At 36.6% G+C, this 14,348-nt stretch overlaps 1 protein-coding gene across 1 annotated transcript in view; it reads left to right on the forward strand.

Moving 5' to 3' along the window:
* Positions 1 to 14,348, forward strand: part of HEMG2 (Flavin containing amine oxidoreductase family) — a 525,695-nt gene that overhangs the window by 160,943 nt on the left and 350,404 nt on the right. Inside the window, exon 7 of the mRNA XM_089438658.1 lies at positions 1,972 to 2,060. Within this exon, the coding sequence (XP_089294784.1) occupies positions 1,972 to 2,060 (89 nt within the window). The remainder of the gene's footprint in view (positions 1 to 1,971; positions 2,061 to 14,348) is intronic.

Here is a 14,348-nt window from a genome sequence, read left to right on the forward strand (position 1 = left end):
CCAAGATAAAGAACTCAGTCTCCCACACCTCTGCAACTCACCCCAATGAGTTTGATCAATAGTGCAGTCAAGGAGAGGTGCCATGCTACACTGAATACTTCAGATCTCAGAGTCGAGTTAAATCTGGAATTGGGAAGCAGAGTCATCCTACTTGAATTTGAATGATTCAGCCACTTTCTAGCATGGCAGTCAGTATGGCATTAACCAAATCTATTTGGCCTATTGAACTTGAGATGAAATGTATGAAATCCGTCCTTGAAGATGCTCCAAGAATTGATCACTAAACCCTTGCTATTCAGCCCAAATGATGGAGATAAACTCATCCTCTTGGTGTTGGTAGTCCCTGCAATAAGTCCAATTGGAAGATCTGAAGTGATCTTCTCCAAAGAGCTAACTAGGGTGGCACTCGAAGTCCACCGAAGATAGCTTTGAGTTTTTCTTGTAACTCGCTTGAGCTTCTTCTCAAATGTCAAATAGAAATGGTAAGATAGAATGCTTTGCCATTGAGTTCCTCCTCCTTTTAAAATTCTTCATGGAGCCTCCCTTTAGCTTTTAGATCTTCCTGTTTCCCTTATTATTTTATTGGTGGGGGCCATTTTCCACTTTTTGCTGCCATTTGAATAAAATAATAATTTTCCGCCATTCCAATAAAATAATAATTTCCTTCCATTCTCCAATAAAATATTACTTTGCCTCCATTCTCCATTAAAATAATAATTTACCTCCCTTCTCTAATAAAATATTATTTTTCCGCCATTCTCCATTAAAATAGTAATTTCCACTTTTCTCCCACAAAAATAATATTTTCACCTTTTTATTTAATATCTCCTAAATTGGCAAAACTCTTAGCAAATTTTGCACTCACAAAAATTGGGAACATGACAACAACCCAGACTTCACATTGTCTCTTTCGTAACTTGAAGTGCTAAAACAGACACATTGTGGCATTACCAGAAACTTTTGTTTTGAATTTTGTTTTCCTCCTAGGTGAGAGTTTGAGTGGTAACATACCCAATGAAGCTGTGTATACCGTGCCGAAGGTTGTGTTCAAACTTCATAGGTCAGCATCTATTTGTGTGCCACTAAAATATAAGAACATCCATATCGCAACTGATTTTCAGTCATGTGTTCTCATACGTGGACAGTCCCTTAGACTAAACTCTCTTCCTAGAGAAACTTAGTCATGCACTTGGTCAATCTCTAACTCTTTTCTAGATCGTAATGGTTGTGAGATGTTAGTTAATTATTCCTTAGCATTATAAGTTATAGAAGTAATATTTCAACTTATTATGAAAGGAGATTTTGTGGTCATTACAAAGGGTTCATATTTTGGCAACTATAGGAGTGTTTCATGCGTCGGCATTTGAGAAACTTGACTAAGGCAGGAACATTTGGTATAGTGTCAATTCATGTTGCAACTAAGCATGTCTTTGAAATGTTAATGGGTGGAACTAAAGCCCCTTCCTGTGGACTCTTCTCATGTTGGATTATTGTTATATGGTTGCTTCATGTTTCCCTCGTTGAAAGTTTGATTACTAACATTGACAAGACCTTGGGTTGATCCCTGTGCCTGTATGTTTAACATTTCCAATCCATGTACTGGCATGTGGACTTGTCATACACTTACGGAAACAATTCCTTTCTTGTAGACTATTTTATTGTATTCTATTGAGTCTATTAAGTTGCTTATTAAATCCAAGCTACAAGAATGTGGTAGATATTAGATAGTAGATTGTTAGATTATTAAAATGCAGCCTTGAGGCATGTACTTGAAAGTATGTTGCGACATATAATTTGTTCTGTAGTATTTTGATAATCTTGTTTAAGTGTGGGTTCAAGATCCATTTAAAAGTAGCTTCTTGAATCATGTTGTGTGTTTGTCGCTTGTAAAATAATTGTCTTATAAATTATTTGAATTTTGAATATCTTTCCTTATTTCTAAGCTGCAGTTCTACCAAATTGTGGGTGCAGTTGAGCATTTTTATGGAGCCTCTTTTGTGGAAGCCTAGAAACTCGAAAGAGAAGACACCTAACTCTCTTGATATACACCAAGAAGAAAGGTGTTTGTTTTTTACCACAACATATGCTGAAAATAAAGAAAGACCCAAAGTTCCATAAGTTAAAGGTCTTTGATTTATTATTTTCTATGATCTCTTCTTTTAAAGTTCACAAATTGTTATTTAAATATCTAAAACATTTTCTTATAGTGAGATGAATGAATCAGTGTTGCAAATGTCTCTGATTTCTCCCGACATTTCAAGTTTTTTGGGGGTTTTTCAAGTTGCCAAAATTTCAGAGTTGTCATGGTCCAATATTATGCTTGGTGATATATTTCAATAATTTTCGACATTTTCTCCAATATTTCTGATAAGTTTATTTACGAATCCTCAAGAATATATTCCCTGACTTGAAATATGCAATGTTGATGTGAATTTGCAAGTTGTCATTCCACTCAGGTTCACCCACTAAATGTAATGTACATACAAAATAATATAATAGAATTATATAACATAACATAGAAACATAATATATTTATATAGTTTACCTGTCTCTCCTAAAGTTATGACTACCCACGTGAGTCACCTTTACATTTAATATTTATCCACCCGATTCGTAATCATCTCATTCAAATATTTAATCATTATATTGTTTTCTGAAAGCATGGTTGTTCATACATAATCATTCTCTTACATTATATATATTATTTTATGTGCTGATTTGGAAATAAGTTGGGGAGATGGTGACATTGTATAAAATATCTCATACAATTTTTTAATGTAGAATTTTGGTTTCCATCCAATTAATGCAAACTCAGAAATTTCATCTCAAAACTGAGGTTTCCTGGAATTATTTCCTGTCAATTTTCAGCCTTAGGGCTTGCTATCACAAAATCTAGCACCCTAGTGCAAATTCTTTCACAAGTCGCTAAGACTAGTGGAACATGGAAGTGTTACATGTCACCTAGACAACCACTTCCTTCTCTTTAGTGAAGGAAGGATCCTACACAAGGGAGGCTTCCCTTGTAGCTTCCAGGGTTCTCAAGGCAAGAGGAAATCAGGTCTAAAGATGCCTATCTAACTACTCACAATACCACAACTAAGATTTAATATTCAAGGTAATCATAGGGTAGTTTATTTAGGTCAATTTCCAGATTTGAGTGGGTGAAGTTCTAGGACAATTTGAGAGGCTTAACGGGTCAATATTGGTCAAAGGAAGAAGGAAAAACTATAGTTGCTGCAAAACTTGCAATAAAAATGATAAAGTGCAGTACTTAGACAAGCTATAACAGCATCAAATAAATCAACCCTTGAACAAATAATTATGAATGAAAACTAGGGTTGAAATAATGAATTAGACTAGGGTTTAATGTACTAAAATGGAAATTAAAATGCATGACAGCCCTAGAATGCAAGACATCTAGCTCCAGAGGGGCTGTAATATAAATCAACAATACAAAATATGATGATAAGATCAATTTTTAACCATGTAAATGCAGAATAACCCTAGAACTGTAGCCTAACTGTGGTTGTAAATGTATATATAGCCGTTACAAACCCTAATTTAACCTTAAAACAAAAATAAAAAGTTTGACTTGGATTTTAATGATTGATTATTGGGAGAATACTAGTGCCTTCTATTTTTTTGGGGCATATGGGTTCAACTATGGACTCCATTGAATAGATGTAAGTACATCTAGGGTGATAACAAGGGTTGTCCATTGCTAACCCTAGAAGATCCACCTAGTAGTTTGACAAGATTCTAGATAAGATTCAAGGGATGATTCTCCACTAGAAATCTTCTTAGGGTTTACAAGAAAGGATCTATCCAAGAACAATACAAAGAGAATGCATCCTCACCACTATATAAGTAAGTTTGCTCTTAATAACATTCATAAATAAATCCACAAGACTTAGGGAGACCACTTATTGAAGAAACCATTGTTTATTCATAAACCCTAGCCATGAAAATCCATAGGAGTTGCAAGGTCATCCACAAATCATCTCCTTGGTGAGGTGCATTTAGTCATCCATCCAAAGCTAAAAGTAAGTATAAAAGTAGAAGAGTAGTGATATATCTTCACAAATAGCATGAGATACAAGTGAGGAGTGCTTCTCTTATTTATATGAAAGATCTAGCACTTCCTCATCCACTAAAGGTCCTAAAACATAAAATTAGGCTTTGTCTCTTACCAACCCTAGAGATAAGGAAAAAGCACATAGAATATCCATGATACCAAGGTGAATAGCTCTCAAGATCCCCAATGACACCTCATATATGAAAAATAATGCTCAAAACATCAAGTTGCCTCATAAATGTGTGCTTCAAGGATACATGTGTGGAATAAATGCTCTCCAATGGTAGACTACTCATTCCAAGTAATGTGTAGGGGCTGTAAAGTGAAATGTTTCCTCCAAAATTGAAAAGGTTCATCGTGAAGGGTCACATCAAGCTCCAAAAGGTATGACATTATCATCGAACTGTCCAATCATCATGATGAGGTGCTATATCCATCATAAAGGTACACTGTCTATCATCAAAAGGTGCAATGTCTCATCATAAGGGTGCCACATCAGCTTCAATGTGGGCTAGGACATCTCAACAGAGTGCCATGCCATCACAAAGTCCAACATCCTCAAGTAGGTATAGAATGTTCTCAATGAAGTGTGGAAGCTGTCATAATTAACGTCCTCAAAAGGACAACGTCTATGCAAGCATGTTTATCAAGGAGGGGCTCCAAGCATCCAGGTGTGACCATCTGACATATGTACAAGAGTCAATGTAACATAAAAAGTGAGTCATGTCCATTATAAAAGTCATTAGGTAGATCACATTAGGTATCTTCTTCTAACTTCACTCTAGCTTATGACTTTAGGCAATTTGCCATGTTTAAGTATCTAAGGGTTATCATAAAACGCTATTAGGTGTGCCAGCGCCCAGGAAAAGGAATATTTCCCAAGAAACCCATGATGGTGTAAGTGTAATGATAATGGCATGACCTGGGGTTTACTTCATGGGAATGGTGTCAATGACATGCAAGGTTACATATGCTATTCATCATCACGAGTGCCTTTGTAGAGGGAACACTTACGCATTAAGTTACACTTTCCTTGACACTGTCTTACGATCCTTTTTCTTTCCCTTTTCTTATATTCTTTATTTTTCTTTAGAAACCCCCTTTTCTTGCATATGTATTTCATTGCATATGGGTCAAAAAAATTACTTAGTCCTTCTTTAGTTATGCATTTCATCGCAGAGGACTTGGGGAAATGGCCTGATAGCGAAGGGGTAGAGCTCAAGCTTACTTTAGCTTTTGATTTATCATTAATATCCCTTTCACTTTTCTTTTACATTTTGAAATTCATATCATGCTCTTTCTCTTTTTATATAGTTGCATCAAGCTTGGGCATCCAAGTCCCTTCTTCTCATGGGATTACGAAGCATAAACATTTTTTGGGTACATGTAACAATCAACCCAAAATAAAGGACAATGGAAAGGGGAATATACAGGGTATGTTAAGTATGAAAAGACATGGGCACGCTACCCTTCTCAAGGTCTTGTTTGTTGAGAAATTAGGTTCACTGTACATTAGGGTAGATTTCTCTTCTTTGATAATTGCTTGTGAATGTTGTTGACTTTTTATTAATGTTTATTATGTTCTCTTCATCAAACAATTACCAAACGTACAAAACATGAAGATCACAAGAAACAAAGAACACAAGATATAGGCTCCAAGCCAGGGCGAAAACCCCACAAGGGGGAAAACCCAAAAAAATTCTCTTCTTATAGAATCAGATCAAAGTGAGATATCCAAGACCCATGACCATAAAAAGACTCGAACCCTCAAGATGGCAAGTCAATTGTAATGACCATCTTGAATTACGGATAGAACATGATTATTAACATTCATATGAGGCATGCATATGATAGCTAGATATGCATGCATCGCATGCACTGTGCTAGTATACATACTAACTTATTATGAAAATTGCCATGTAAAGGATAAACAAATTAATTATTGAAAGTTCTAAGTGAATACCTAACTCACAAAAAAATATTGAATATATTGTGGGATACTTAATGTATGTACCACCATCATAATATATATAACTATACAAAATAAAAGGGTAAAGACAATGTATTATACAAAATAGCAAGGGAAATACAATATATAATATACAAAGGGATTATAATATATTAATTATTATACAAACTAGAAGTTAGAAATTATAATATATATTAACCATAATGTACAAACTAAAAATAAGACATTATAATATATATATGTTTTACAAACTAAAAAGAACATATATATATATATATTAGACAATCAAAAGTGAGCATGATGTCAAATCTAAAAGAACTTTAACGAAGGGTGAATAATCTATTACAAATTATAATGAGGGCGGTGACCCCTTGAATTGGAAAAACTCCTTAGTGAATTTTGCACTCACAAAAATTGGGAACATTACAGTCCTCCCCGCAAAAAATTTCTTGTCCTCAAGCAATATCCTGCTGCTCCAAATGTTGGCCTAGCCAATGCTAGGGTTCCAAATGTGCCATTGAACCACTCCTCGCTATTGAACATCCTGCCATACTAGTGACGCTCCCCATGTCAACAGCGAAACACTAGAACCCAATGGAAAATCTGAATGAACTCCCCCTGTAGAAGCCATTTCACCCCTAAGGGTAGCCGAATCGCCAAATCCTATTGTACCCAGATGCCATGCTAGTTTTAGAAGGGTGCTACCATGCTGACGCTGCGCCGTTGTGACTATGACAAACTACCCATCATGCTCAGACTGTATACTCCCCTCCTGAAACATGATGGTGGAATATCTGTGAAGGCCAAGCTTATCCTGCCTAGGCATGTCCATGATGTCAATGTTTCCCCATCCACTGTCAATCTCAATCCTGTGCAACATTAGGATAAATGTACCTCGCCATATTATGGAGGTTTCAACGATCTCCCATGTGTAACACCCAAGGTGAACTGGATCACCCTCTCCCATGATACTGCTCATCATAGAATGGAGTGTCTTATCAATCATTTGGATCCCTAGATCCCATAGCCATACTAGAGATACACAACTCCCAAACCTCCCTGCATGCGATTGTGACCTAGTGTTAGTTGCTGGGACCCCTCTGTGCCTTGTCTCTGACCCCTATATGTATCTGATAGATGGACCCCAAGTATTAAGAATCTATCCCACGCATGGCAATTTGCCTTGCTCCTGCCAGACCACACAGTGAAATGTGTTATCCTGCCTCTTGAAAGCACACCCCAATACTACCTAGAGTCTAAAAATTTGCCTGTAGACCAGGTTTACCATCCACTACACCTCATCCTCATATAATGCCTCAGACTGTCTCGCCGAAAGTGCATCATGTAGCTCCCTCGCAATCACCTCCCTGAGTGTGAGCCCAAGGGTGGAACATATGCTACCCCGGCAGTAAACCACGCCATCCCTAAGTCTGTATATGTCATCATGTGCACCCACCAAATGTCTTAACTGGAGAGTCTCCCTCCTGCCCATGACACATTGTGTCTCATACAATTGCCTAGGGTGAACCTCCCATGTCCTATTGCCTGTATTGAGAGCATCAAGGGGCAACAACCAAACGCTCTGCGACTGTAAGCAATACTGTAGAGTGATGGGTGGGTAGGTCCCCAAGGGTATGATCAAGAGTTTGTAGAGATACTGAAGAGTAATCCTATGGACATCTCTCTCTCTGCCTCAAATCTGTTGATAACCCAATCGAAGACTTGTCTCCACAGAACATGGCATCCCTAGATGCTTAATAATGTCCTCATCGATCCTGGGTGAGCTGCACCCAATGGTACCCCTAATGTCCCTGTCCATAAGTCTCCTTGGAGGCAATGCTCCAAGAGCCTGCTATGTCGCACCATATGCCACTGCATACCACCAAGTATCCCCGTACTCCTTGGCATGCCACTGTACACCGCGACTCGTCCCTTTACACCACTGGATACCCCCTACTACTACTGTACCATTTTGTACCATCTCGTATCTTGCTTGTCACTGTACGTCCCATTCCACACTATGAAAATTTTTAAATAGAAGTCCAACTGTAGTGATTAATATTATTTCTTCTACTTATTAATTCAGAAATAAGTTATTCACAGAGTTTCTACAAGCAAAAATCGAAATAAATTCTACTGCAACCTTCACAATTATAATACTGCAGAAAGTGAAAGCAAAGAAAAATACTAGCACAAGTATAACCACGATGACATAGTTATTTTTGGACAATTGTCCCCGGAAAAAATAAATGTGGGAAAACAGTGCAGTAGATGAGGGTTTCTTTATTATTCTTCAGCAAAAATCTCATGTACAAGATACAACCAACATAATAGAAGAGGATTCTTTGTGAGAAATTTTACAGACACTTCTCGACGAGTTTCTAATCTAGGAGAGGACCTGCTGCCCCCTCTGCGTCAGCTCCTGCGTGAGGACTATGCAGTCCCAGCGTCACACTGCCTCTATGCTGTCCCTCCTCTGTGTCACAGCCTCTGCGCTGTCCTCTCTCTGCTCTGCGTCTTTTGCTCTTGACATCCTGACTGATGCTAATACCCTCTCTCTCATTCTCACTTGCAACTCTCCCTCTTATTCGATTTTCTCTAGCCAAACTTCTATCAGTGAGAAAATCGATCTTACTTGGGTAATTGAGTATTTGCCTCTGGTGTACTTTCCAAATGTATCTCGATGTCCTTCTTATAATCTTCTAGCTGAGAACCAACGTCCCAGATTAGATTCTAATCAATGACTCAGATCATTTGGACTCAATCTTCATCTTCTTCTAGAAGTTAGACCCACAGTTTAGATTAATACCCATTAATTATTTTAATTTTCTAAGTTTAGACTTAGGGACCTGTTGACCACTGGAGTGGCACTTGATGATTATATGAAAGACTCCATGCACAAGGATGATCCAGAGGACACTTGTACCATCAAATATCATTAGTCAACAGAGTATTTGAAACTCTACTTCTATTTTCTCATCATCTTTCTTGTACCCAGATTCCACACCCTGCGGGGAATTGTAATAAGTGATACTAGTAATGATGTGTTTTGAGTATGTAACAGGCCTAGGATGTTGGGATTCGATCAACAAATGAGTAAACCTTGGAGTTTTTTTTTATTTGGTTAATTATCCTTTCTTTTTCAGAGGCAGATAATTTTCTGGGTTTTTCACTCACTTTTTACCCCAAAGTCGGGGTGACGGTTTGAAGGTTGAGCCCCTAACACATCTTAGTGTCTAGAGTCGATGTATATTACCATACTAGATCACACAAAAAGTTTCGTGGAATTTGGTTAGGTCTAGGTAGTCATTTTTTAATTTTTTAGATTTCCCGCATGTCAAAAATTGCAAATAAAATTGTACTTGTAATGTAATAAGTGATGTCTAGAGAAGTTGTATGGGGCATGAGTAATGCAATTTATACCTCTCGCCTTCAAATTTCTACTATGACACACTTTGAGGGGTTAAAAATGTGTTTTTAACTCTCAAAACCCATTTTTCCTAAGTTTAGTGGGAAATCTAGCAATTAATTAAGCCAAAAATTAAATAAATGGAGAAAAATAAATATCCACACATGCTAAATGTTGTGGAAATGAGGTGGAAAATTATGGGGGAGTTAAAGTGAAGTCCCAAGGTGATGTGGACTCCTAAAATCAAGGAAAGCACATGTGCTCAAATAAAATCGAATTTCAGGGATTAAAGGAGAAAACTGCTTATTTGGAAATTCGAATTTGTGAAGTTAATGCACATTTGGGAGGATTTGGGAGAATAGTTGGTGGAAATTTTTGTGGGAAATTGTCCCCACATGGGTTACCACCCATATACACTTGTCATTTTATCATAAAATTTGAATTTGGCACATAAGGGAAGAAGAAAATGATGTCCACTTGCCAGAATTTGATTTTTACACTTGGCATTGGAGCTCCATTCAACAAATTCGAATTTCTCTTTGGGATTGTCATTTCATGCCACTTGTTTAATCACTTCTACATTGGGATTGGCTCCAATTCCATTTGTCATTGTCATTCTTCATTGGGATTTGCTCCCAACTCTCTATATAATAGAGCCATGAACTCTCATATTGTATCATCATGTAATATGAGCTATTGTGCTTGAGGAGACTCTGCGGGATTGTATTCACTACTTGCAATATAATACAACAGTCTTCGGGGTAAAGAGTGATGGTGGTCTTCTCCTTGCATGTGTGGTAAATTCTTGACTTGTTGTTATGCTTCTATTTATTTCTTCATGTCATTATTTATTTCATGCTTGTTTCAAGTTATGTTAGTATGCAGCCATCTCATATTAGCATAAGAATTAATTATTTTCTTTAGGAAAATAAATCTTCTAGTGGATAATAAATGTATCTCTAGGAATTCTTTCCACTGCACTTATTTAATTTCATGTCGATTTAATGATTTGTGCTGAAGTTCTGTAGATGAATCATTATTTGGTCAAGCTTTTCAAGCGTGAGGAGAAATTATCAGAGGAATCAACCCATTCTTGAAAAATATTCAAGGAGAACCCGCATGTTTTGAATTCCAAAGTCCCATCTATAACTTATTTGTGTTTTGCAGGGATTCTTTCAAGTTTCTTAAAGCTTTTATTTCTTGCATCAAAATATCAAACTTGGAAAAAAACTTATTTTTTACATATTGTACTTCATTTATCAATATCTAACTATTTCAAAGAGCTAAGTCATGGCTAGTCAAAGAGGAGAGCTTGCTCATACTCTTTGGCCTAGCCTCTTGTAGATTATTTTTGTAACATACTTTGTTGTCATCTTGGTCTAACATTTGAGTTATTTTTGTATCCTTTTGAGCAAGATAGTTTCCATGCTTTGATTTGTAGACTTATTCATCTTGAAAGCATTTATAATATCTTGTGCTAACAATTTAGTGTTTCACTTTTCAGGGTTATTTTGGCTTTCCATTTGAAAGCATTTCACTTCATTTTAAGTAAAATACAATTTCATTTCTTAAAGAGAAAATACTTGGAAGACACTGGTTGTTTATGTATTTGATGCTTATCTTATGATGGTTATTGCTCATATCAATTTTTTGCTTATAAATCTTAAAGAGATAATCTATTTAACTCTAACAATTCTCCTAGAAACTCACATCCTTTTTAAATTAACTTTTCATTAGGGACCACCCCCTTAGCTAACCTAGGAGATAGCTCAAATGGAGAGAGTCAGGATTAGTGTGACAGCCCCCTTCTCTGAGTTCCCTGCCACCAACCACACCTTGTGGGGTTGAAGGCTTTTCTCACTGACTTGTAGGTAGGTGTAGGCGGTAGGGTTAACATTTTTGGCGTCGTTGCCAGGGACAAGTCTTCTTGTACCTGGGAAATACGACTACCTTTTGGCTTTTGCATGTTGGATTTTAGAGTTAGATTCCTGTTCAAGTGGTGACTCCACTTATTTCATTTTCTGCAAGGATTTTTGCTTGAAGCTTGCTTCTTGTAGGTTTCTTGCTAATCTTGGACAGGAGCCTCTCTCTGGTATCCATTTTCTCTTTCAAGGTCAAGCAAGCATAACATCATGAATGATTTGTTCGCCCCTTGTGATTTTACTAACATTTTAAGCTATCCAAATTTCATTATGGATGAAACCATTGAGGCTATTGAAGAGTTGCCTAGTTTTCTAGGTAACAATGCCATCAATACTGAAACTCACCTTAGGAATTTCCACCTTTGTGTGAGAAAATGGTGCCATGATATTAGCCATAAGGGTGTTAAAATGAGACTTTTCATCTTTTCATTAGATGGAAATGCAATGGATTGGTTAATAGAATTACCTGCTAACAGTTTTGATTCTCTAGAATCAATCATTGACGCCTTTGAAGAAAAATATGGAGATCAAAGAGAGATCAAAGAGAAAGCAAATGAGAATGATAAGGATCTCATGAAGGAGTTGACACGAATGATTAATGATATGCAACTCAACCAAGTTCAACTCATTAAGACCATGGAGGTAAATCTTGCACAAGAAATAAAGGCCATGAAAGTCAATCATTCTATTCAAATGGCCACTCTTCAAAATAGGTTGCTCACCATGGAAGAAAAACAAGTGAAATTAATCAACACCATGGAAACAAATTATGCCAAGGAAATAATTGTTATGAAGGCTAATCAGGTCACTTTTCAGAATAGACTGGAGGAAATTGAAAGATCAGAGGTACAAAAATTCCAACTTAGGTTAAATGACGAATGGGAAAAGAACAAAGAAACAAATCATAAATCTCCCGATCCACTGAAACAATCTTCATCTCATTATGAGGAGGTCATTTACTCCATTGAAAAATGGCTAATTGATGGAGACTTGGATAGCAAGGAAACTAAGGGGAATCAGGTTTATACTTATGAGATTGATCCATCACCCATGTCAGAGCAGAAGCAGAATGGACAAAGGCAGGTCAAAAAAGTCTTGGATACTTCAAATTTTCCATCTGAGCATCTTCAAGATCGGGCAGAAAGGTCTACTTTGATCACATCAACATCAACATCACAATCTGTTAAGAAGAAAAGAAAAAAGTGGAAAGGATTTGGTAAATTAGATGACCATGTACAACACAGTGTTGGGACAGATCAAAGTCCTAAGATATTCAAAATTGGACGGCGCACATCAGAAAAACCACCCATGGATCTGCCTGAAAGTAAGCAGGTTCTCAGCACGAACTTCATTGAAGACATCTGATGTCATGGGACATCTTTTTGTATCATATTTCTAACCTTATCCCTTGTCATTTTTGTTTAATTAGTTTTATTTCAAGAATAAATTGTCATTTATGCTCTTAGAATAAATTTCCATTTCTTTATTTTTGTTCTTGATTTCATTTGATGATATGTTGAATGGATACTACTGATATATGTCTTTTGTCGATGGATGCAGATTCCAGGTTCTTGCACACTATCACGTTGTATCTAGCATGCATCCCCATATGGAGTCAAATGTTGACCACTGGAGTGGCACCTGATGATTATATGAAATACTCCATGCCCAAGGATGATCCAGAGGACACTTGTACCATCAAATATCATCATTCAATAGTATTTTAAACTCTACTTCTATTTTCTCATCATCTTTCTTGTATCCAAATTCCACAACTTGCGGGGAATTGTAATAAGTGATACTAGTAATGATGAGTTTTGAGTATGTAACAAGACTAAGATGTTGAGACTCGATCAACAAATGAGTACACCTTGGAGTTTTTTTTTGTCTGGTTAATTATCCTTTATTTTTCAGAGGCGGATAATTTTCTGGGTTTTTTCACTCACTTTTTACTCCAAAACTGGGGTGACGGTTTGAAGGTTGAGCTCCTAACACATCTTAGTGTCTAAAGTCGATGTATATTACCATACTAGATCACACAAAAAATTTCGTGGAATTTGGTTAGGTCTAGGTAGTAATTTTTTAATTTTTTAGATTTCCCACAGGTCAAAAATTGCAAATAAAATTGTACTTGTAATGTAATAAGTGATGTCTAGAGAAGTTGTATGGGGTATGAGTAATGAAATTTACACCTCTCACCCTCAAATTTCTACTATGACACACTTTGAGGGGTTAAAAATGTGTTTTTAACCCTCAAAACCCACTTTTCCTAAGTTTAGTGGGAAATCTGACAATTAATTAAGCCAGAAATTAAATAAATGGAGAAAAATAAATATCCACACATGCTAAATGTTGTGGAAATGAGGTGGAAAATTATGGGGGAGTTAAAGTGAAGTCCCAAGGTGATGTGGACTCCTAAAATCAAGGAAATGACATGTGCTCAAATAAAATTGAATTTTTGGCATTAAATGAGAAAGTTGCTTACTTGGAAATTCGAATTTGTGAAGTTAATGCACATTTGGGAGGATTTGGGAGAATATTTGGTGGATATTTTTGCGGGAAATTGTTCCCACATGTGTTACCACTCATATACACTTGTCATTTTATCATAAAATTCGAATTTGGCACATAAGGGAAGAAGAAAATGATGTCCACTTGCCAAAATTCGATTTTTACACTTGGCATTGGAGCTTCATTCAACAAATTCGAATTTCTCTTTGGGATTGTCACCTCATGCCACTTGTTTAATCACTTCTACATTGGGATTGGCTCCAATGCCATTTGTCATTGTCATTATTCATTGGGATTTGCTCCCAACTCTCTATATAATAGAGCCATGGGCTCTCATATTGTATCATCATGTAATACGAGCTATTGTGCTTGAGGAGACTCTGTGGGATTGTATTCATTACTTGCAATATAATACAATAGTCTTTGGAGTAAAGCATGATGGTGTTCTTCTCCTTGCATGTG

Source organism: Pinus tabuliformis, chromosome 9, assembly GCF_031772625.1.
Source record: "Pinus tabuliformis cultivar Carrire ecotype Pingquan chromosome 9, CPIR1, whole genome shotgun sequence".
Classification (NCBI taxonomy): Eukaryota; Viridiplantae; Streptophyta; class Pinopsida; order Pinales; family Pinaceae; genus Pinus; species Pinus tabuliformis.